Raw genomic sequence first — 23,587 nt, forward strand, 5'->3', positions numbered from 1 at the left:
GGAGGAACAAGAGAAATTAATAATTGTCCGTATCTGAGCGGTGATGGAAATAAATTGGTGGATGTTCCGTTGTTGGTTTAGCCTCCGACATACATAATAAGCCAGAGCCCAGACTTGAGTTAGCTAAAGGTATGCTGTGTGTGAACCTACTGTATGCCTCTTTGTCGATGGCAGAGTTGTCACGGAGTATAAAGTACCTCATATTAGATCTTGGTCGACAATCCAAAGATTGGGAGCCTCTCATGATAACTCAGTAGGTAAGCAGGTAGGTAGGTAGTGTATCAAGGCCAAGCCATGACATGATGACTCGGACCTGGCAGGTTCACGGACAATCGGCACCATTAATACTGGAGCCAAGAGTCGAGACCGAATTGCCTATTCTGAAAGGAACCGAGTCGAGGGGACTTGGATGTCATGTAAGGAATTTAACACGAGGGCATATGTAACCTTAGGGCGAGGTAGACTACCCTGACCAGTAGAACTCTCTCGTATATACTTACGGAGCTCTGGAAAAGAGGCTAATAGAGAACACCCAACGGATAAGGTAAAGTCAGATACGGTAGCCTTCTGCCAGGTTTAAAAACAACAATACGTACGGAGTATGGAGTAAGTAAGAGGCATTTTCTTCTGTTGTGCTTCAACCAACAACACGAGACGAGATGAGACAATTCAAGGCAAGGTACCTTTTATTAGCTCAATCAAATTCGGGTTCATCCATTTATTAGTTGACTACCCTCGGGCAAAAAAAAATACATGAGACTGGCTTACACCAAAATCCAGTCTCGTGTTTTATTCCCCCCCCTAGACTGGTAATCTAGGTCGAGAGATGGTATGGTCGAATACGTGTCCCCCAGTCACGGAATCGGCACGGCAAAAAAGGCGCCCCAATGCTTATTCATGGGTGGCTCTAGTGGCCTAGTCCTGGAATCTGGAGTCTAGAGGCCAAGGGACAGGACAGGCCTGACTTATTTGGGGGGCCCTAGTGGAGGTAACTTGGGTAGGTACTAAGGCAGACATTGTGAATGGAAGGATGGAAAGCTGCCCTGAGCAGAAGAAACACAAGGAGTGAGCTTATTCTCAACTGTATAGCATTAAAACAAGGGCCATTTCCCTTTTTCGGCCTTTTCTGTTTTGTTTCCTTTCTCGTTCTTCTTACTCCTGAGTTCTACCTGTTTCGCGGGACATAAGACGAGATTAGAAGACGAAGCAGAGGAGAAAGAGAGAGAAGAAAAAAAGCAAGCAAGCCAACCAGGGAAGTCCAATTGTTTTCTCCATGGATGATACTTGATTTAGTATCACGATCACTCCTGAGTTCTCGTACCTCATCTTGTTTAATTCAACTTCTCGTCTCGTCTCGTCTCGTCTCTTTTATTACCGAGCTGGGTTTAATTTGAATCGCTTCTCCTCCTATTACCTCTCTTTATATTCTGCCTCACGTGCCTCTACGGTCAACAATCAACAAACTCACTTCTGTCTCTCCTCCCACCATCAGCCAATATATACTTTCATCAGAGTACTCCACCGACCGATCACAGACGGATCCTCTAGCGTTCCTTGTCCCACATTCACGGCTCAGACGGTGCTGACACTTGATACCGGGGCTTGGCCGTGGCTTGGCCGGGGCAGTCGTCAGAAACCGAATCTGGAGTACGAGCTGAGCAATCATTGAAGAGCAGTAGGACGGAAAGAAAAGGAGAGAAGGAAGAAAACACAGTGGGAATGGTCACGGCGAATATCGAATGAAGCAGCGAATCTAAGCCACGAGCCGACACGACGACTTATAACACCGTTGAAAAAAAGGGGGATCGAGAACGGGTTTCATTCATGCTACCAACCATTTTCCACTCGAGAGCTGAGCTGAGCTGAATCTGTGGAAGCGAGCAAGCTGTACATATCTGAAACGATAAACGGCGATAATAAGCTCCAACCCTTGAAGTCATTTCGCGCTGAAACGGGCGACGACGCTCTTAAAAAATTCTTACAACATCAACAGATTAACTTGAGAGAGAGGTATACTCAAGACAACAAAGTTGAAATAGGGCATATCCGTTCCTGGTTTTCACTACGTCACTTTTGGTTTGTTCGTTCCCCGCCCTATCAAGCATCCCCACCAATCCCACGACGGTCTGCAACCCCCCAAAGCTACAAGCGGAATCAACCTTGGCCCTCGCCCCTGGGACACCTATTACAGGACACTTTGTGGGTGTTATCGCTAGGAAATCCGCCTGAGCTGAGCGCCTAAGACGCCTGGACACACCACACCGCACCACACCCTTCCAGCCCAAGTGCTTAAGGTACCTACCTACTACAGCTCCAGCACCCCCGCTGTCGATCGATCTATCACCCTCCATAACTTTTGAGACTGCAGTGCTGTGTGTGACAGGGAGCTCCAGCTGTTGGAGCCCCAGTCCGGCCGAGCCAAGGCCCTTTCTTCGTCATGGTGCGCATCATCCCAACACGGCTCAAATCGACCTCTCGATCCTCCTCTTCTTCCTCCACAACCATACACTCCGTCAGCAACACCAACGGAAGAACCAAAAACAACCGCAGCAACAGTCCTCCCATGCGCTCGAAAAATGATAGCACGAGCCCTTCGAGGGACGCTGGAAATGGTCTGGCCCTTAGAGTTTATATTATAAAGGTACTATGCATATCGATTGTCCCTTGGTACTTATGCACTTCACGCCCTCTTATACGAGCTAGCTGCAGGTCTCTCCAGCCATCATCGCTCTCTGCCCGGTCTAATCGGCGCAGCAGTAAGGCAGCGAGAGAACAACCGAGTGTGAATTCATTCCACCTGACTTGTGCTAACATCTTGCCAGGGAAAAGACCTTGCAGCCAAGGATCGAAGCGGCACATCCGATCCTGTAAGTTCCTCTCTCGCTCGACACCGTGTCCCCAATGCTGACAGTTGAACTTCAGTACCTCGTTCTCTCTAGCGGCGACTCTCGAATCGTAACCAACGATGTTCCCAAGACTCTTAACCCGGAGTGGAACGTCACCGAAGAGATTCCCCTCACATCTGTCCAGAACTTGGTCCTGGATGTCATCTGCTGGGACAAGGACCGCTTTGGAAAAGATTACATGGGTGAGTTCGATCTCGCTCTCGAAGAGATCTTCAACAACGACAAGGTGGAACAGGAACCTGCCTGGTACCGTCTCAAGAGCAAGCGTCCCGGCAAAAAGACGAGTGTTGTCTCTGGTGAAGTCCAGTTACAGTTTTCACTCTTTGACTCGACGAACCCGTCAGCGACACCGCAGCAAATTCTCGAAAAGTTCCAAGCCCTTGTAGGAACCGCCCCCGCTGGCTCTCGAAACGTAACACCCTCGATGACACCAAACCTGGCGCCCACAGGTTCCCAATCCGCCCCCAACCCTCAGGATAGCCCTAGTGACGATGACGATGACGATTTCGATGATGACGACTCCGATGAGGGTGATGAGGACGAAGGTGAACAAGATGCTACCAAACGCAAGCGCCGACTTCGAATTCGAGGACTGAAGAAGAGGAGACGCAACAACCCTTACGCCTTTGCCAGCAGTGGCTCTGACGTTGTTGGAATCATCTACCTTGAGGTCATCAAGATCACAGACCTGCCTCCCGAATCCAACCTTACACGCACAAGCTTCGATATGGACCCTTTCGTTGTGGCATCCCTCGGCAAGAAGACATACCGAACTCGACGCATTCGCCATGACCTCAACCCCGTCTATAACGAGAAGATGCTGTTTCATATCCAAAGCCACGAGCAGCAGTACTCTTTCGCTTTTACTGTCATCGACCACGATAAATACTCCGGCAACGATTTCATTGCTTCGTGCGATCTTCCCATCCACCAATTGATCGAGAGAGCCCCCAAAGCAAACCCAGAAACCGGACTCTATGATCTCCAAGTCCCTGCACAGGCCGAACCGCTTCCTTCGCGATCGCGATTCAAGAAGCTCGCCATGTCACGATCCAACTCTTCCTCCAGTATCAGCAAGATGATTCGTCCTCCACTGAGCAAGCACGCCTCCAACACAAGCATGGCATCAGCGACTCCCGCCCCTGCTCCCACCTCAGCACCCGATCCTAATAAGCTGGCACCGGCGGATGTCCTCGCCAATACTGGTTCTGATCCTGACTCGACCAACATGGACAGCGGAGATGCCGACTTTTACGAGTATAACGTTCCTCTGAAGATGAAGAACACCGAAAAGTGGGAGAAGAAGCACAACCCCGTTCTTTACCTCCGTGCGAAGTACATGCCATATGATGCCCTCCGACAACAGTTCTGGCGAGCCATGCTTCGGCAATATGATGCCGATGAGAGTGGTCGCATCAGCAGAATCGAGCTCACAACAATGCTCGAGTCTTTGGGTTCTACGCTTACCGAGAATACCATCGACGGCTTTTTCAAGCGATTCCCCCATCGTGATGCTGATAACGACGAGAATTGGGAGCTTACGATGGATGAGTGCGTCATTTGCCTGGAGGACCAACTGGAAGGACGAAGGCGATCCTCAGGCACTGCTGCAGATAAACTCAAGGGCTTGGTGCCTGATATGAAGAACCTCCTCCACGTGCCTGGTCATGGACACAACAACGGTGGCTCAGAGACCCCCAGTGTTCTAGAACTGGACTCGACGTTGGGAACTCAGACTCCCATCTCAAACGTCCCCACTTTGAAGACACCTGCAGATGAGGAGGGCGATCCCCTCGACAAGTCTGACAGCAGTGATGACCGTTCTGAAGAGCACGTCGTAGAGATCCGAGAATGTCCTATCTGTCACCAGCCGCGACTCAACAAGCGCAAGGATGCTGACATCATCACCCATATTGCGACATGCGCAAGCCAAGACTGGAGGCAAGTCAACAGCGTGCTCGTGGGTGGATTTGTCACAGCCAGCCAGGCGCAGCGCAAGTGGTACTCGAAAGTCATTACCAAGATCTCTTACGGTGGTTACAAGCTGGGTGCCAACTCGGCCAATATCCTTGTGCAAGATCGTCTCACGGGGCAGATCAACGAGGAGAAGATGAGTGTTTATGTAAGACTCGGCATTCGTCTGCTGTACAAGGGACTTAAATCTCGAGATATGGAGAACAAACGAAGTAAGCAGAGTGCTCGCCTGCAAAACCAGCATTACTGACAAGGCTACAGTCCGAAAACTACTCAAAAATCTGAGTATTAAGCAGGGTAAGAAGTTTGACGACCCTGCATCCAAGGATGAAATTGAAAAGTTCATTGCTTTCCACGGTCTCGACATGTCGGAAGTTCTGCTGCCGTTGGAGGAGTTCAACAACTTCAACGAGTTCTTCTACCGCGCCCTGAAGCCTGGCGCTCGACCCTGCTCTGCGCCCGACAACCCTCACATCATCGTCTCACCAGCCGATTGTCGGAGCGTCGTCTTCAACTCTATCACAGTCGCTACCAAGATTTGGGTCAAGGGTCGTGAATTTAACATGAAGAGGCTTCTCGGCGACGCATACCCTGAGGATGTGTCTCGGTTTGAGGGCGGAGCTCTGGGCATCTTCCGACTAGCTCCCCAGGATTATCATCGCTTCCACATCCCTGTGGACGGTGTCATGGGCAAGCCCAAGACAATTGAGGGCGAATACTACACGGTGAACCCTATGGCTATTCGATCGGCTCTGGACGTTTACGGAGAGAATGTGAGAGTTCTCGTGCCAATTGACAGTGAACATCACGGACGCGTCATGGTAATTTGTGTCGGTGCAATGATGGTAGGCAGCACTGTCATTACCCGCAAGGAGGGCGAGAAAGTCTACCGAGCAGAAGAGCTGGGATACTTTAAGTTTGGTGGCAGCACGATTCTGCTGCTTTTTGAACCTGGACGAATGGTGTTTGACGATGATCTTGTCGACAACGGCAAGGATGCACTTGAAACTCTGGTAAGTACTTCACATTGGTGAGTTGCACAGTTACTGATTCCCTGTGAAGGTCCGAGTTGGCATGTCTGTTGGCCACACGCCTAGTGAGCCACAGTGGACTCCTGATATGCGAAAGAAGGCGGAGAACATCACGGAAGCGGACAAGAGAGCTGCCAAGAGACGGATCCAGGGCAACGTAGCCTTGCAGGAGTCTCCAGATGGTAGTGGAGAGGAAGAGCAGCCATCAAGATTAACATCCAAGCCCACCATCGATACAATGGCTGCGTCGGCGATGTAGAGACGTCGGCATACCACGCGGAAGCGATGTAGGCGGAGAAGCCGCCGGTGGACACGGAGACGACGGGGGGTATATTCAACATTAAGCAGGGCATGTAGACGGTGGATAGGTAGCCTCCAGAGACGTGTAAATATAGCCATTGAACTGGTTATCGATGGATTTATATGAGGACAAAGGAATACATGTTCGGTCCTTGGCCATTGGACGAGGAGAAACAGGATAGGATATAACTTTAGGCATGAGAAACGAAACGACGTAAACGAAAAAGCGAAGCGGATACAAACGGACAGCAGCACAGACACTTTTCTTTACATTAGTGCATATATGCTTAACTATTCAGTGATACATTGTAATGCTTGGTGTTAGTGTTACATGGAGCCCTATCACATAGGACCAACTTGCATACGCCAGTCACCAGTCAACCTTCTCACACCAGTAGACCCATGATGAAGCAGGATAGGCCAACATCCAAAAGTTGAGCAGTTCGGTTCGGAAATAGGTCAGGTCCAAGTACGTGAGATCGGTGGGGATGCCGAACCGATCCCAAGGAAAAGCACTTTTTGCTCTAGCTCTTCGAAGGAATTGGAGAACCAGCTAGGTTGAAATCTGGGGAGGGCTAAAGATGAAGTTGGGGTATGGTTCTATGCCTGGTATAAATAGCAATGCGCGACTTCTTCCTTGCTTCGCCCAAAGATAATCAGAAAATCCATGCTTGGTCAATTTTCTATGCTGATGCTGAACATACCATAGGTACCTTGGGTAATTTTGATCGAGTCTTGTCGTGATGACACGTGATGAAATACCATTTCAGGGTAGAGTTCACCAGCCACAGCGAGTCCCTTGAGCACCCCGCAAAAGAGAGACATTGGCGGCGCACCCCGATTACAAGGGGTGTTCAATGTGGGCAGATGGTCATGCCACTGTTGTCGATTTCGAGTCATGGGTTGCCAGGGTTAAACGATGGGAGATAAAAGATAATGATATTTGATTCAGAATATTGAGTTTCATTTGGGTATCTAGTGTGAAAAAGAGGTTGCTGATTTCAACCACTGAACAATTTAAAAGACAAATGTAAAAAAGAAAAGCCTCTGTCCGAAAGGTCGGTCTCTGTCCAGTCCGTACTTTTACATGGCGCCTTAAGAATATTGTATTCCATCAGAAGAAATGATGATTCGCATGTCGGTTTCTGGCGTTTTCTCATCCGAACGTGGGGCACGCAAACCTGGGACCAGATTTCGTGATTGACACCTTGTGGTCCCACGTTGGCATACTGACCCCACAGATCTGGGCTGTTTTGATGCATCTCGTCTGAGTGAGGGTTTGTTGGCAGATCTTTTGATGAAACCTTTTGCAGGTGTACCGAGAGGCGTCAAAAAAGAGGTGCTGGGGTCTTCCAGAACCTCGCAGATTGGGGGTAATGTGAAAGAGGAAGCTTAGCGACGGCTTCAAATCCCGTCCAGCATAACAAAGTCGTATGCGCCAGATGCTATGTCCGTGTCCTGAATGCAAAAGTTCGACCCCTTTCATAAATCATGGGTAAATAAGGCAAAATCGCAAGTCTTTGTGTTTCCTCAGTGACGACTGTTGGGGTGCCATTCTGTGTCTGAAGCGTTCGAAGGGCGTCGCTCTGATCGCTGAGCAGGGGGTGAAGGGGATCGCGATATGGGACGACCGAACATAGACGAAGGAGTCTGTGTTGGGGGAGCCAGGTCGGGAGAAGGTTGTCGGGTCTGACGCCAGGAAGCGTAGATCTGCTTGCAGAGGTGGGCGGTCATTGTGTAAGTCATGTTTTGGGATAATAAGTCTGAAAGCGAAGACTAATTATGAGAATGGTTGTGGTCGTGGAGTGTAGGTAGTAGTCGAGGTCGAAGAGTGGTTCGTAAGCAGAAGGCCCAAGAGAGTTGAGTTATATAGACGAATATTGTATGAGTACCGAGGTAGGTTTGATATTCTATAGTATATTGAATTATGTGTAAAGTCAAAGTCAAAGAAAACAAGTCGACGGACTGAGAAGTGCAGACCTTGTGCTTAAGTACCTACTACCTACTACTTGCCTTCCATGGTAGGTTGCCTCAACCTAATGAGGTGCCAGGTGCCCCTTCCATATGCCAGCACGTCGGTACCTGGAGTGGACCTGACTTGCCTGCCATGCTCCAACTCTTCCGTTTGTATCCTTATGGGGTCGTCCTCATCAACCTACCTAAGGGAAAGTGCAGTACGTACCCGCACCTGCCACTCAAGGTAAACAATGAACTGCTTCCGAACCGAAGACTGGGCAGGCAGGAGATCCCGAATGGGAAGGGAATGAGACAGCTGACCAATCATAACCTCGCTAATTGTCAGAAACGCCCGACTTTTGGGCTGATGTGGCAGTGAATCGTATGACCTTGGCTTGGGCCACTGGTGGCTCAGAGAGATTACCCCTGTCTTACCAACAAAGTCTGTGTCTTCCAAGTCGGCTTCTAGATCTTCTACTTCCTTCATCCAACAAGGTTGAGAGCAAAGGGGCTCCTTTCTACCGTCCTTGCCTTGTTTTCAGTGAAGGATGGATTTAGAGAACTTGTTTCTTTGCTGACTCTTCCCCCCTTGTCCTTGTTTTATCACTACGATAATTCTTTGTTCTAAAACCCAACCTCAACCATAAACTGTTGACAGAAGTGTATAAGGTGGGGGAGGGTCCGAATCGTCTGTTGCTGACACCATTCGCCTTCTTTCTTCCTCATTTTGACTTTGACTCTTCAGAATGATCCGTTTCGTGTTCGTTCTTGACCTCGACCGTTAGCCCATGGCCCATTTTTGATTATCTTAGTTGCCGATCATATGTCCCAACTCTCTGATGCTATCCACTCATATCCAACAAGCAAATCGTTTCGCAACATGAGATACGTAGACCAACAAGTGTGACCCGATCTCTTTTGTTGGGCATTATCTCCTCATTCTCGCCCCAGTCGATCGTTTCTACTGGCTGAAATACCATACTGCATACACGTGGGAGCACGCCGAACTGGTATATTCAGCTTCATTGCAGTTGTACCTCAGCCTTGCACAAAAATTACCTACGGAAATTTGACTCTTTAACTACTCCAACTTTTCACATGAGACCCTTTCCCAATAGACGCCAGGTATATCATCCGTGCCTACAGTATGAACCGCGCTCTGGCAACAAAACACCATGAGCATCCCAAGAATAATCAGACCCGCTTTAAAGAATGCATTTTTGCCCGAATACCAGTCGGCTAGTATAAATTCATCTCCTCAGGAGTAAGCTCTACCAACCATGATGTCACCCACTGGTCTTCCAGAGAAGGTCGCATGTCCTGCGTTCATTCCTACACCTTCTCGCACCACGCCCCAACGAACCTCGAGTGTTTCCACGCCGCCCTCTCGCGCTACTCGGTGGCATCGTGCGCTCAGAACCGCCGAACACGTTCCGCCTACTAAGGCGAGTGGGTTACCGGCCGGTTCTCCGCCTTCAACGGAACCACGGGGATCCACCTGCCGGAGTGCTAGACCAGCAATGCCGAGACCGAGTAGCACGAGTAGAACGAGGAGGATGAGTAGCGGGAGGGGGCTGAAGCCAATTCCCGTCGTGGTTCCCTTGATGCCGTCCACTGACACGAGAAGAATACCCTGACTGAGGAGAAAAGCCATTGCGGTAACAAGAAAGAAGAGTATCCAGGATACGGGCCGAGGCAAGGTGAGATATAGTGAAGTCGTCTGTGAACCGAGTGGCTGTCCTGAAGACACGCGCAGAGGAAGCAGGTCCGATGTAAACTGCGAGAGCTCGTGAGACAGGTAGAACAGGGTGAGCAGCGCATTACTGGAAAGGTACAGCAGACCCAAAAGGAGCTGGGGCAACGCAGCCACAACGGCTATACCAGACCTTGACGTTCCTGCGGGCAGCTCATATACCACTGCCGCCTTGCCGAACCTAGTAAAGGCCTCCTTGGGTTCCTTCACAGCCCCCAGTGCCAGAGCCGCAGCTGCCAATCCGACAGGCATGATCCATGTCATGAACCAAATAGCCCATCGGTTGAATGATGGAACATTGAACCAGCGGCTTGTCTTGGCATACCAGTACTTGCCCTCTCGGTCTCCCCATAATCCCTTATTGATCTCTTCCTTGGTGATGAGGCATGAATTATGAGTGCTGACATCGGGATCGGCGAGGAACGAGCTCAGAGCATCACCCAGTGTGACGAGTGGGCTAAATACTTGTCTGGTGAGTGCTAATGCGACAGCGATGGCATACGTGAGGATGAGAACAACATTAATTAGCGTGATAGCGGCGAGAAGAGGCCCATTGACATTAAGCGATGACTTAGAATTCTCTGCGTGTTCAGTAGTAATAATTATGGAATTGTATCTTTAATTCGTCAGTGACAATATATGTCTTCAGATTTTGGGTTGCATACATTACTTGGGAAAGGAGGGCAAACACCATCATGATACCTGACAGCGTTGCCCTGGTCGAAGAGATGAGTGACATGTTTCGTAGAGATGGGATACCGATGTCGAGCCACTTAAAGGTTGAGTGGGCGTTCTCTACCTCAGCCCGAGTCGGGCTGTTGAGGATTTGAACGACGTAGTTGGCTCCAGCGATGAGAATGATGGCAAACACATTCACGGCCGCCAAGATCCCTCTAGCAATACCTTCGACTGTAGTCGAACTACCCTCCATTAACAACGACTCCCATGTTGACATATGTCCCTGGGCCGAGGCGAGAGCGAGACAAGCCACAGAAGCCACAAGAATCAGGAAAGCCAGAAACATGTTGGCTGCAACACCAGCTCTCCATCCTGTCATGAGAGATCGGGTAGGCTGCGGTCGTTCTTCCACGAGCATCTTCTCCCGTTCCGCCCTCGGAGTACCCGGCCTCGAGTTGTCGGGTGTACTTGAAGCCGAGTGAATAAAGTCGAGTTGAGATTCCTGTGGGCGTTGAAACTGTCCGGGCTCAGGACTATCGGGGATGCGGTGTCTTCGAGCGAGAGTCTCCGGCGTCTCGCCGCGCATGAAGTTGATCACATAGTCAGGGATGATGTCGCTACCAAGAACGCTAGAGACAGAACGACTTATGCTGCCGGCAGCACGGCGAGGAAAAGAGCCCGAACTGTGCGGGATAGAGCGAGAGTTGGACGGTCTGCGAGGGTAATTGGGAATGGAAGATCGTGAGTTGCTGAAGCTGTGAAAGGGCCATCTGACGGTCTGCCGTCCTGAGGAAGTGGTGAAGCCTCGAGTCCGACTAGTCGGGGGTCGTGTAGTCGTCGCGGAGCCAGGCTCTTCTGAGATACTATCTCGGATTAGTTAGATGTCGTAGTCAGACATGACTTCTGTTGTTTGAATACCTTTCGAAGTTTTCAAAGTTCATGACTGAGCCTGGCTTCTCCCACACCCATGGTCTAAATGACCGGGTAGAAGGAGGCCCCTCCATCGTATATGCGATTTGGTTTATGAGATGACGGAGTTTGAGGTTTGATTTGTGCAGAGGCTGTCATACAATAAGGCGAAGTTGATTCGGAGGTGTAAGCCAAGGGGGATCGGTCATGTACGACACTCGTTGGGTAACAGTCAAAGTATGAAGGCGTGTTGATCACTGGGTGATATCTGAGGTGAAAATGATGCTGTATGGTCAAAAAGGGTGGAAAGACTACGATGATGAGCGCAGCTCGCCTCAAGGATAGCAAATATAGCAAGGAAACGACAGACTAAACATAAGCGTAAATGAGTGTAAGAAACGAACGAATAACCAACGGTCGACAGACCATAACGAATGAAAAAAAAAAAGGCTCGTAAGATAGAAGAGAAAGAAGAGGGGAGAAAAGACCAGGAAGTCGTTGGACCAAAAGAGACGAGACACGCTCAAGATCTCGTAACCAGAGAAGTGGTCGAGGGATCCTAGGCTGTACAAGGATTCCGCATGGGACCCTAGCATGAGCCTTGCAAGCATTTGCATGAATTAGATGGACGGGTGGAAGCCAATCAACCGAGCCTGATGTCAACGGGTAGCCCGCAGACGAAGGTCGTGCTTCTGTTTCGACATCAGCTATGATTACCACGCCCACGGCGAGGAGCCCAGGAGCCCAGGAAATGGAATGAGCATCAACCCACACATTGATATGCCGGGTCGTTTCGTTGCTTCAACACGGACGAGAGAACGGTTGAGTGTTCGTGATGGCTGGGTAGCAAAGAAGCGATCGAATCTGTGGTCTGTTGTCCTCGCATTGCCAGCTCAGCATCCATGTTCGCACATATAACTCCTGTATTAAGACAGACGAAATGCAGATCTCACAGCCCAATGACGAAGGCGATGACTGCACAACTGCTACGGAGTACGTCAACCACATTATCTAGACTTCAACGCAGCCTAGACCTAATGCGAAGTTTCTGGATTTAGCATCATCACGGCCTGATCAGTGAGCGCATCACCCCCTCATGTCAGATACGACCCTCAAGGAAGCCTCGACATGAGGCTGTGCATTCAAGACGGGAATAAAAGCGGACTCGAGAGACTTGTGTGCGAATAGAATGGCTCGAACCGCATCCGGTGAAACGACTAAAAAGAAAGAAACGCGCACAGAAGTTGACAAGAGTAAAATATTAATTGAAAGCTGAAGCTGAAGACGTTGGAGATGCAAGAGGTTGTGCTCCCCCTGTTGCCCCATAGGGCATGGTTCGCGTTTCATGTTTCCCAAAGCAGAATAGCTCATGTTGCAGGCCGAATTAAGGACTCCAAGTCGCGGACCAACCGAATCTCACGGTTTTGACCAAAACGAAACAGCGGGTGAGCTAGAACTTTGTTGCCTTTCTTCCCGCCGTCTCTGGCGTCAAAAGAAAAAAAAAGAAGGAAAAAAAAAAGAAGAATTAATTAATTGGAAAGCTGAGATCAACCCCCGTGCTCATCCCGGCCACGCCGCATCGCCCAGATATAGGTATAGAGCTGCACTGCACATCATGCACTACCTAGGTACCTTACCGAGTAGGTCGCTACCTACCTACTCAAGCTTATATGGCGAACATCCACTGAGGATCAAGTTCAACATTGTGCCCCAGGACAAATCTAGGGTTTGTACTACGTAGTTCTCGATGGAAAGCTCATTACACATAAACCAAGTAGTGTCACACTCTCCAATGCCCCTCAACAGAGATCGACTTGCGCTCGCGACGCTGTATTATTCATTCAGTTCCCAAGAATATGCACGTATTTGTAATTCCGTTCGCGCATGTATAGTATAGTATAGCCACTTCTCTCTTGAAATAGAACCTATTCATAACTCCCCGCTCAAAGCAAAAATAGAACGAAAGGGAAAAGACAGTCGTTAGCGAGGCGCCCTGACTTCTATACGCATAACATGTCGTGTTAATCCACATCCTTCTCTCTACTCATGATGATGCACAGGCCATGATCAACCCGTCATGACTCCATCTTCTCGTAGCAGAAGTTGATACAGGCATCATCTCGGCATCCTTCTTGCAACCCACTACTTCAATCAGCAACCGCACTCTCGTCCACCATCTCTCCCTGCTTCGCTGCTGATGGGATGCTAATGTTCGCGCGAGACTTGTACTGCGCCTCAGCGAATCGAGCCCAGTGCTCTGGATCGCTCGCCTCCATGCACTTAAAAGCAATATCTCGGTCCTCCTTGAATGCCCTCACGGGACCCTTCTCCTTGACTAGTTCCCAGATTTCTCCACCAAGATCCTCAGCCAGTTCAATAAGCATCCTGACGTGTTTAGGATCCGATCCGATATCATCGATTGTGCTGAGGAGGTCAATCTGCTCCTCCTTAATGAGGCCGGCACGAAAGCGATGACCAGCACGGAGAATTCGGCCTTCTTCCTCAACCAGTATTTTGGCCATAGAGTTCGACCTCGACAGTGGCTTGCCTCCGGTAATTTCGCCTTCGTCCTCATTGTCCGACAAAGCCAACGCGGAATCCTCGAGTGGCAATGTGGTAGGCGACTCTTCGCTGCCCTTCGTCTCTGCACGGGGGCGCCTTTGCAATGCAGGGTCCTCGCGGGTATCCGGGTACTCGTCCTCAAAACGTTTGATAATTCCTTGCAAAGTGTCGTCGAGGAAGGTTAGCCTGCGGAGGTTGTGATCATCATCAGGATTCGCCCTTGCTTTGATGAGCGCTGGCTGGAGACGTTGGCGGATCTTGCGGGCACCCATCAATAGATGCTTTGACATATCCTTGGCCTTTCCCCCTGTGGACAAGGTCGCCGCAGGGCTTGATGCTCCGTTCTCAATCTCACGGATAAATTCGCCTGATTGTCTCCGTGACTCATCGCCACGATTCTTCAGGCAACAAGCAAGCGCCTTGACCACACCAGTACCTCCGATAACATAGTCCTCATCAGGCGCTGAACCGTTATCGTCGTCGCTTTCGTCTTGGTCTAGGACGTCGTGTCCAACGAGATGTGCGAGAACATCAGGATAAGGTGGCAACTTGTTCTCGCCAGCTTCTAGGTTGTTCTCAGCAAGCGTCGATGCCAGAACCGCACCTGCGTCAGTATCGGGAAGTCGTTCCATGTTACGAAGGCAGTAGGCAACAACTTGCTTAGCCATGGCCTTGACAATCTCTCCAGCATGTTCACTAGGAACCTCGATATCCACACAAATAAGACTCTTGGACACACGAGCTGCCGCAAGTAGAGACGCATAAAGAGCGCAAGCTTCCTCTTGCGCTTCTTCTGTGCTTGCATCGGCAAGCTTGACAATCTCGGCGTTGTTGGTGATGTTGATATGTGCCAGAGTTTTAACCTCGGGGAGCACTTCCACTATTGCGATTGCTTGTTCTGGCGTCATCGCAGCATCTTCCAGGTGCATACGTTTCAACACCTTCATCTTGGGAAGATATCTGTGTACGGTTAGTATACCTGAGTCGAGCTGAGGGTCATCAAGTACACACCTCCTGAGCAGACCAACAGCGCTGGGGGTGGACTGGAATAATGCTGGGTTCTGGGACAAATCAAAGAATCGCAAATTCGGTAGCTTGACCATCACAGGTAAGATCTTACAGAGTGCCGAAGGCGTTAAGTTACAATCGGCCATGCCAAGTCCCCAGAGTGTCGTATCATTCTCGATGGCGGTTGCCAAGGCTTCAGTGTGTTGGCTGAGATCATTGCCGCCCAAGTCGAGACCTTCGCAGTGACCCTCTGTAAGAAACTTGACAACATGTTTCATGCCCTCTGCATCGATCTGGTTGTGCGACAAGCCGAGTCGTTTCACGCCACATTGAATCAGACCATCGATGATTGTTCCAAGCTGACCCATTGTCAACCCCGTTTGGCCGATATTCACTAATTCGAGCGTTGATCCCCCCAATCGCTCTCCCAAAGCAGCGGAGAAGATGCTCGAGATACTTCGGGGTATATGAACTCCATTGTTGAGTGAACCGTTGTGCTGTGATTGAGGCTGGCGCGGGAATTGAATGTAAGAGACATCGAGGAATTTAAGCGATCGACATAAATAGATGAAAAGCGAGAGATACTTCCATCCATCAGGACCTATCTTATTGTTCTTCAGGACAAGTCGCTCTACTACGCCTCCCTGATCCTCATCATCATGTTTGGGTTTCCGCCGCCTCACAGCTGGTCTCTTGGCAGCCAGCAGACCGGCTAGGATAACTCGCAGACCTTCGTCGCCAAGCCCGCTGTTCTCTAAAAGTATTTCCCTCACAGGGACGATTGCAAGGTAATCTCCGAGAGTGATGAGATCTGGTAATTGGAGCCAATAATCTGTGAGATCAAGTTTGTTGACCGTGCCAGTCGAGGCATTGTAGTTGGCCGTGTCGGTGAGTTGCTCAGTGATCTTTTTCAAAATTGGCGTTTCGCGAAGCTGGCAGCATCTTCGGTATACTCGCACAGGGTTCGTGGTAGGTGCCGTCTGAGGCTTGTTGGTCTCGGGGCCATTGGGCGGCGTTTTTGTTTTGGCCGAATCATCACTGCTGTCATAATGAATCTCCATGGGAATGGATCCGTTGGCTTCGGCCAGTTTTCGCTTCTTCTCCTTTCTGGCCTTTCGTTCTTCCTCGCTCTTCTTCTTCTTTTCCTTCTTCTTGGTGTTTTCTTCCTTTTTCTCTGACACAAGAGTTGGACTGCCATTGGCCACTTCACCAACTTGCTGAGGTGCTTCAGTCCCTTCCTTCTCGGGTTCCTTTGGCAATGTTTCTCCGGTTGTCTTGACTTCCCCGATGGTTTCCTTCTGCTCTTCCACGGCCTTTGGGTTTTTGAGGGCCTCACCCTCACCCTTCTCGGTCAACTTCTTTTTCTGAGCCTTGTCGGTCGTTTTAGGTAATGAAGAATCGTGATCAGCATATTTGGGCTGGGGCGCAATCTCAACATCCACACAGAATGCGACTCTTCTAAGTTTGGCACAAGAGAGCTCCGATATAGGACATCTTTCTCGACTTTGGTCGACATTCAGAACCACCCTGTCGACAAGACCATGGCCAAGTTTTCCGCTTTGCGAAAGAGCCCCATTGTTAGAAGAAGACAGGCGCCGGAACATGCCCAAAAAGCCGGGTTGTCCACTCCTGGGCGGAGCTGGTATATAAGGGCCATCGCCTTCGGGCTTCGCAGCATGGGGGAGCACGGCGTTCTTTGTATGTGGCAACTTGGGGGGGACGGGGTCTGACGGGGGCGCGGGCGACGATTCTGGTATGGGAGCTGGCGAAGGAGGACCGGCTGGCGGTGTATTAGAGGAAGAGAATTTAGCAGAGATATTAGAGAACCATGAATTGCGACGATGAGGCGAAGTGCCAGGAGGAGGCTGTTTATCTATAGAATTGGAGCGTGAAATTCGTTTTGTAGCTGAGGAGCCATTTGGAGTCGTGGACTGGCCATTGGTCGAGATATTGGAGTCTACGGAGGCGTTATCTGTGGGAGCCGAAGCCGGCGACTTCGGTCTAGAGTTTGCGCCAGGGATCTGTCTTGGAAGAGCTGCTGAGGGAGTTTTGGTGGGCGGTGAGTTCCTGGCTGCTTTATCTGTTTACGATATTAGCTCTGGGTCTTGGTCTAAAGAGTCAGAACAAAAGACGCGATGCGCGATTTGGAGTTTGGGCGAGTGGCGAGTGGGAAACATGCCTTTGGAAGCACCATGGGTCATCCAGCTGACATCAACGCCATGAACCTGCTCCATAGTGGGAGGGGAGCCGAGACGGCTGTCCAAGATGTGAACGAGATAATGATGATAAGAACTTATACAAGTTTTAACAGTGTTTATAAAAGCTGGCGCCGAACTGAAGGAGGAGAAGGGGTGAATGAGTAATGAGTAATGAGAGAGGAGAGAATCGACCAGAGATGGTGATTAGTGAGGTGGTAGTGGTAGTGTTGGGATGGATGCCATCGATGGCTCTAGCCCCGAGTAAAGGTAATGTATGGATGGCTAGCGAATCCTGGAGACGGGCTGAATGAGGTATAGTTAAGAGCTACCTTAGACTAAGGTATGGATGGTATGGTTAGTAAGGTACCTAGTCAAATACAGTAGAGTGCCGCTAGCGGTTCGCAAAGTACAGGTACTTTATGTGGGCATCCGAGAGGTACCTACTAAGGTTAGCTTGGTCTGGACTACCTAAGGTATGCACGAGGGTCGTCTCGACCTGGAGTCGGAGCAATGACGACGGAGGATGAAAGAGGAGATAGAGATGGGAAGCAACCTGGAAGTGATGAGTATGTTGTGCTGTATCTCCATACAAAGTGAAGTGGAAATCGGGGGAGAATTATGACAACATCCAATAGCGGGGTAGGAGTTTGTCACAAGCAGTTGAAAGTCCAGCGCAATAGCATGAGGCAGGTTAGACTACCTACCTTAGTTATCCAAGAGGTAGCATTATTTGCTGCTGACCAAGAGGCAAAAGCCCGAACCCTAGCGCACTTTGTCTCGAGCTGAATCTCGAGTCTCACTCAGTGATACAATAAGATGAACATCGCCTCGTCGCCACGCCTTGCTACGGGTAAACGAGGCATTGAGTTCAACAGCCGTACGTAAGGGCAAGGGTAAATTTGTTTTTATCGGTACATGTACTTTCACCCTGCCTTCTCATTCCCCTACCCGCGCGCATGTACCGAGCCGACCGCAACCCCGGGCACAGAAGTTTAGTATCAAAATGAACGTCAGTGCAGAGGGCGGCTATTCCAATGATGGAGGGATTGGATCCATGTAGCTGTACGGAGATGTAAGCGGGCTCTGAGCCCGCCAGCCAACTGGGCGTGCTGTATAAATCCTCAGTGGAATAATGATTGCATTAATTCATGATAAATCGTTGCACGAGGTCAAGATAAACCCTTGTTCACTGCATGCAACCTTCGGCTCAGCCCATCATGAGCAAAACAGCAAACAAAAGACGTCACCCCTCTCTCACAACCACTCAATTCTTGCGACAGACGTTACCAGGATTGGTTATGATGAGCTTTGTTCCATTGACCAGAGTCCGAAAATCCGGCGTCATATTTGACTGCTAGGAGGTACCATACCTCCACTACTACCTTAGTACCTTAGTCAGGTCGGGTCGGTTCCATTATGCTCTGAGGTTCGAGTCTCCTGCAGTGCTGGACCCTCCATTACTTGGCAGACGATGTCATTAGAGTTCTCTCCGTCGCACAACATTTTCCAAGGGAGTTGGGAAATGGGCAATATCAAGGAGGTGGAAGATGGGGAATATGTCTAGAGATGCCGACTTATACCCTGGCCTGTGCCGAAGCTTTTTACTGAACCCTTTTGGACATCGTGGGCCAGTCTCCCTTTTCCCAGACATTTGCTGTACAGCAGAAAAGGGTTGGCATCGCAGGATATATCCGATCTTCATTTCCCTCGATTGCACCAGTTGAGGAACCCACCGGGTCCATCCGATCCGACACCAGCTGCGACAGGAGTTTCTATAACGTTACGTCGGGCCCCCGCCACATTGACCAGAATCGTCACTGATCACACAGACTAGGTAGACTGAATGATGCTCTCGGCCGCGGAATCATGGCCTTCTCCGAGAGCGAAAGGCGGGCCCCCAATTTGCGATTTTCTCGAAATACTGCTCAGTCCGCTGTTATTGAATCCCGACCAGCATGGCGGGCCTAAACTAAGTAAGGAGTATTTATCAAAGTCTTATGTACTCCATCATTCCCACATCATGACCATTTCCGAATAGACGTCTCTGAAATGGACTCTTTTCCGAGCAATCGAGCAGCCAGTCAGTCTACCTATCTACTAGTTGTTCTCAAAATCAAATTCCGTATACCTCAATAAGTGCGATATTATACAAATAGGAAATCCGGGATATCCGGAAGGAACCTAACACGGCCAACGGTGCCTGTATCAACTCTATTAGACATTAACTTCGGAACATTACAAGATTATTACACGGAAGTCAGATGCGTTCCATTTTCTTCTTCGGTTATCATTTCTGTCAACGATGCTAAGTGATACGCAACAACAACGCCAAATGCTGACAGTCATGTCGAGTGCTGACCATTTCGTACAACCACAGGAGCCCTCTCAATTAGATCATTCGTGGGTGCTGAGGTTCATGGCCAAGATTCAGCCCTGAAAATAAGACTCGCACTAATCCTGCAGCTGCCACGCTAGGCCCGCCAAAGGGTAAGGGTTCCTCTCCATTTCTGCACACGCACACATAAAACACGAGGACTACGCATGGCAAGCATTAGACAGTTGGAGTAATGAGATGCCCGTTCACCACAACTATGGAATTTGGCTGGAAGGTATCTTTTTGGTAATTCATTCATGTGATCCTGTTTACGGACCTTTCCTTTCCTCGAAACTCCAAACCCAATGCCAAGGTTAACAATCCTCAAATGCCCGTGACCTGATGAGATAAAGCAACTTTTTACTCCTGCTGGAGAAGCTCCTGGATACGCTCCTGTACGCGCTGCTCCTTCTCCTCCTTGGTGAGCTTCTTGGTCTTGTACTTCTTGGAGATCTCCTTCCACTCCTCTTTGGTCTTCTTGGGAGCGTCGCTCTCGGCCTTCTTGAAGGGGTCCTCACGGATGGCGGCGTGAGCCTCAGTGTAGAGGTCCTCAAGACCCTCAGCCTCGACATCGTCGTCGACGTACTTCTGGAACTGACTGCGGAAACGCTCCTCATCGTCGTCGGCAAGGGTCTCCATGTACTCAGCAACGTGGCCACCGAAGATGTAGTTTCGGAGGGTGTCGGCATCGAGCTCCTTGGTCTCCATGTCGTAACCGGGGAATCGCTTCTCGGAGTGGGGAACAAGGATACCACCGTCAGAGGCGCCCTTCATGGCACCAAAGACACGGGCACCAGTGGAGGTTCGCTTCAGACCAACATCGAGGAAGACCTTGAAGGGGCGGCGCTCGCCATCATCGGTCTCGGCGGCCTCAGTGAGCTTGAACTCACCGTCAGCCTCCTCGACACCAGTGAAGTCCTCGTCGAGGCCGAGCTTCTTGAGGGCACGGCGGGCAATGAGGAGACCGGTAGCGTAAGCGGCAGCCCAGTTGGTGAGACCGTGCTCGATACCGTAGGCCTTGAGCTCGTGCGAGTAGGCAGAGACGAAGACCTTGTCGCCAGAGATCTCAGAGGTCACGATCTGGCAGATGATGTCCTTGTTGGTGAAGCGGACGACCAGGCGGTACTTGGGAGCATTGTACTTGTTCTTGGCCTGGGTGATGAGGCGCTTTCGGGCGTAGTAATCGGTCTTGCCCTGCTGGCGGCGCTTGTACTTGGTCTGGTAGCGGCTACGAGATTGTCAGCAATTTCTCAAGGTGGAGGGAAACCCAGTGTAAGCTCACCTGTAGTACGCGCTGTTCTTCACCAACTTGTGGAAAACCTGTCACAAAATCCCCGAGTCAGCAATTTGCGCTTCAGATGCTCTTCTCCTTCCGAAGCAACTTGCGGTGACTCTTTCAGAGCAATTGGCATTTCTGCCGTAAAAGAAAAAAACACCAAGGGAACTCTCCGGTGAAGATATTCCCTTGCGATAGGCCTCAACTTACCATCTTGACGGTATTTGCTCAACGACGACTTGAGTGTTGAAGTTTGGAAAGTTGGTGCTGAGAGAGGAATAAGCCGTAAATTCTCGATGGTGGGGGATATTTTCATAGCCCTAATCTACATCGCTTAGCTTCATTTGCTCCAGTTTGGACCTGGGTTGGGGACGAGGATAAGACTGGTCACGTGTCTACCGTTTTATCTTATCTTATCTTTCCCATACGCCAACCCAGATGGGGGATCTGCCGAGGCTCCTCGGATACCCCAAGCCTCGGTGGAGTCGCTGTTGGGATAGAAGATCGCAAGAATACGTTGAGTAGTAGTTATATGGTTAAGCTCTTACATATTTCAGATTTTTATATTCACCTTCTGATCACTTTCATACAAGCCTATTCCTTTCTATCTGTCAAGCCGGATATAATGTCGGAGTCTAAGCCCAAAGTTCTGTTGTTCGATATAGGGGGTGTTTGTGTAAGTGATTCGAGACATGATGTTAACCACCAATCGCCATTTGCTTTTCAATCCTCTGGGCACCTCGACTCTAGACACGTAGTCATCTAACCCACATACATAATTACTGACTCCCCCAGGTCGTTTCCCCCTTCCAAGCAATCCTCGACTACGAATTAAGCCTGGGGATCCCTCCAGGGTGGGTCAACTATTCAATATCCAGGACTGCTCCCAGTGGCTTCTGGCATCGTTTGGAAAAAGGAGAAATCGAGATGAATGAAGAGTTCTTCAGGGGTTTCAGTCAAGACCTTCATGATCCCGTCAGATGGGAGACCTTCTACAAGCGGGAGCAAGACAAGAGTCCCAGTCTCCCAAAGGAAACCCCTCCCGTTCCGTCAATCGATGCAGAATGGCTTTTCAACGAGATGATGACCGTTTCTAACGAAGCCGACCCATGGATGTTCCCAGCATTGAGAAAGCTGAAGGAGGATGGGCGATTCATTCTCGCAGCTCTGAGTAATACTGTCATCTTTCCGCCTGGGCATAAGCTCCACCAGGACCATTTCTTTGACGAGCCTGTGCGGCAGATATTTGATGTCTTCATCTCCTCCGCCCATGTTGGAATCCGAAAACCAGATCCAGCCATTTATAAGCTGGCTCTCGACCGAGTAAACGAATTCGCGAAAGCCAATGCTCATTCAGCTCGGGGGGGGAGCTTGAGCTGGGAGGTTGGTATCAAGGCAGAGGAAGTAATGTTTCTCGATGATATCGGGGAGAATCTGAAGGAAGCACGCCGACAAGGACTGCAAACAATCAAGGTGAACCTTGGCCGGGCATTTGAGGCCGTTGATGAGCTGGAGAGAGTGACTGGATTGAAGCTCGCTGGTGATCATCCAAGGATATCCAGTGAGGGAAAGGTTCAGAAAGTCAAGGCAAAAATGTGAGATAGATTTGAGAATCTTCAGGAGCACTCGTTTATCAAACCTTCCTGGCGATATAGACGTAGAGAATATCAGATACCTCAACCTCACCATAAACTGCAGCATTGTGCCACTCTTCTTTGAAATATTCTCTCCCCTTGACTCTCAGCTCTTCCGTTACAATTGAGGCAGTCAGCGGGCCATTGATAACGTAGTCAAATTGCTCATCTGCCTTGTCAAGACCGAAATACGTCGAGCCAAGTCCAACAATCTTTTCCAAAGTCACAACCCTTTCAACCACAAACCCACAACTTCCCAATATCCGACTAAAAGACTCTTTGGATTTGATCCAGCTTCGGTTGGAGGGGAATGGCATGCCCAATCGGCGAGCGACTTTCTCTAATAGCAGGCCCGAGCGAAGATTATACTCATGAGTGATGTCGATGGCAACTCTACCGCCTGGCTTGAGATACTCTCGCCAGTGAGCGACAACTTCCTCTGGGTGTTCGAACAGAACAAAGGCATTTGAGCATAGAATGAGATCAAAGCTGTCCCTGTCTACATTTGGACAACCAGTCAAGTCAGTGACGCTGTGTCGCACGAGTTTCATACGAAGATGCAATGTTTCGTCGCGATCCAGTTTCTTGCGTGCTTCCGAGAGCATCGCTTCAGTTATGTCGACACCGACGACAATCCCGTCATCGCCGACGTGCCTTGCTGCAATGACAGCCTTCAGGCCAGTTCCACATGCGAGGTCGAGAACGCGATCGCCGGGTTTAATGGGAACAAGTTCCATGAATCGCTTGCTGTAGTCGGGGTGCCAAGAATCCTCATAGGTGGTTGCTCGTTCAGTGTACATGCGCTGAGCGGCATCTGATTGACTTTCGGTCGGTGACATGACGAAAGTGTTTGTAATCAAAATTGTGAAATTGTGAGAGTATCAGCCAATACAGTTTTAAATGGCAGTGATAGGTTCGTCGACCGATTCAACTGATGGTCTATCTTTGTGCTTCAGAGAGTCAATCGTGAGATGTCAGATATTCTTGGTTGACAGAACCGGGGCGTTGTTACACCGAACACAGTTACG

General features: G+C 49.9%; 7 protein-coding genes across 7 annotated transcripts; 2 read left to right on the top strand and 5 right to left on the bottom strand.

Moving 5' to 3' along the window:
- Positions 1–2,437: 2,437 nt before the first annotated feature.
- On the top strand, positions 2,438–6,170 carry FPRO_08016 (uncharacterized protein; the record flags this gene model as incomplete). Its single annotated transcript, XM_031233865.1, has 5 exons — positions 2,438–2,641; positions 2,823–2,867; positions 2,923–5,092; positions 5,142–5,893; positions 5,943–6,170. 5 exons carry the CDS (start codon positions 2,438–2,440, stop codon positions 6,168–6,170), a joined length of 3,399 nt encoding a protein of 1,132 aa, XP_031083659.1.
- Positions 6,171–7,741: 1,571 nt separating this feature from the next.
- Positions 7,742–7,945, bottom strand: FPRO_08015 (uncharacterized protein; the record flags this gene model as incomplete). The annotated part of the gene is made up of 1 exon (XM_031233866.1): positions 7,742–7,945. One exon carries the CDS (start codon positions 7,943–7,945, stop codon positions 7,742–7,744), a length of 204 nt encoding a protein of 67 aa, XP_031083660.1.
- Positions 7,946–9,425: 1,480 nt separating this feature from the next.
- Positions 9,426–11,602, bottom strand: FPRO_08014 (uncharacterized protein; the record flags this gene model as incomplete). Its single annotated transcript, XM_031233867.1, has 3 exons — positions 9,426–10,536; positions 10,586–11,461; positions 11,517–11,602. The coding sequence occupies 3 exons, from the start codon at positions 11,600–11,602 to the stop codon at positions 9,426–9,428; spliced, it is 2,073 nt and encodes a 690-aa protein (XP_031083661.1).
- A 2,052-nt stretch (positions 11,603–13,654) lies between these two features.
- On the bottom strand, positions 13,655–17,311 carry FPRO_08013 (uncharacterized protein; the record flags this gene model as incomplete). The annotated part of the gene is made up of 3 exons (XM_031233868.1): positions 13,655–15,029; positions 15,081–17,157; positions 17,269–17,311. The coding sequence occupies 3 exons, from the start codon at positions 17,309–17,311 to the stop codon at positions 13,655–13,657; spliced, it is 3,495 nt and encodes a 1,164-aa protein (XP_031083662.1).
- A 2,698-nt stretch (positions 17,312–20,009) lies between these two features.
- FPRO_08012 (putative 60S ribosomal protein L5) lies at positions 20,010–21,138 on the bottom strand (the record flags this gene model as incomplete). Its single annotated transcript, XM_031233869.1, has 3 exons — positions 20,010–20,877; positions 20,932–20,969; positions 21,136–21,138. 3 exons carry the CDS (start codon positions 21,136–21,138, stop codon positions 20,010–20,012), a joined length of 909 nt encoding a protein of 302 aa, XP_031083663.1.
- A 714-nt stretch (positions 21,139–21,852) lies between these two features.
- Positions 21,853–22,524, top strand: FPRO_08011 (uncharacterized protein; the record flags this gene model as incomplete). Its single annotated transcript, XM_031233870.1, has 1 exon — positions 21,853–22,524. One exon carries the CDS (start codon positions 21,853–21,855, stop codon positions 22,522–22,524), a length of 672 nt encoding a protein of 223 aa, XP_031083664.1.
- A 34-nt stretch (positions 22,525–22,558) lies between these two features.
- FPRO_08010 (uncharacterized protein) lies at positions 22,559–23,398 on the bottom strand (the record flags this gene model as incomplete). Its single annotated transcript, XM_031233871.1, has 1 exon — positions 22,559–23,398. One exon carries the CDS (start codon positions 23,396–23,398, stop codon positions 22,559–22,561), a length of 840 nt encoding a protein of 279 aa, XP_031083665.1.
- Between the last annotated feature and the right edge of the window lie 189 nt (positions 23,399–23,587).

The sequence above is a fragment of the Fusarium proliferatum genome (genome assembly GCF_900067095.1).
Source record: "Fusarium proliferatum ET1 genome assembly, contig: FPRO_scaffold007, whole genome shotgun sequence".
NCBI classification, from domain to species: Eukaryota; Fungi; Ascomycota; class Sordariomycetes; order Hypocreales; family Nectriaceae; genus Fusarium; species Fusarium proliferatum.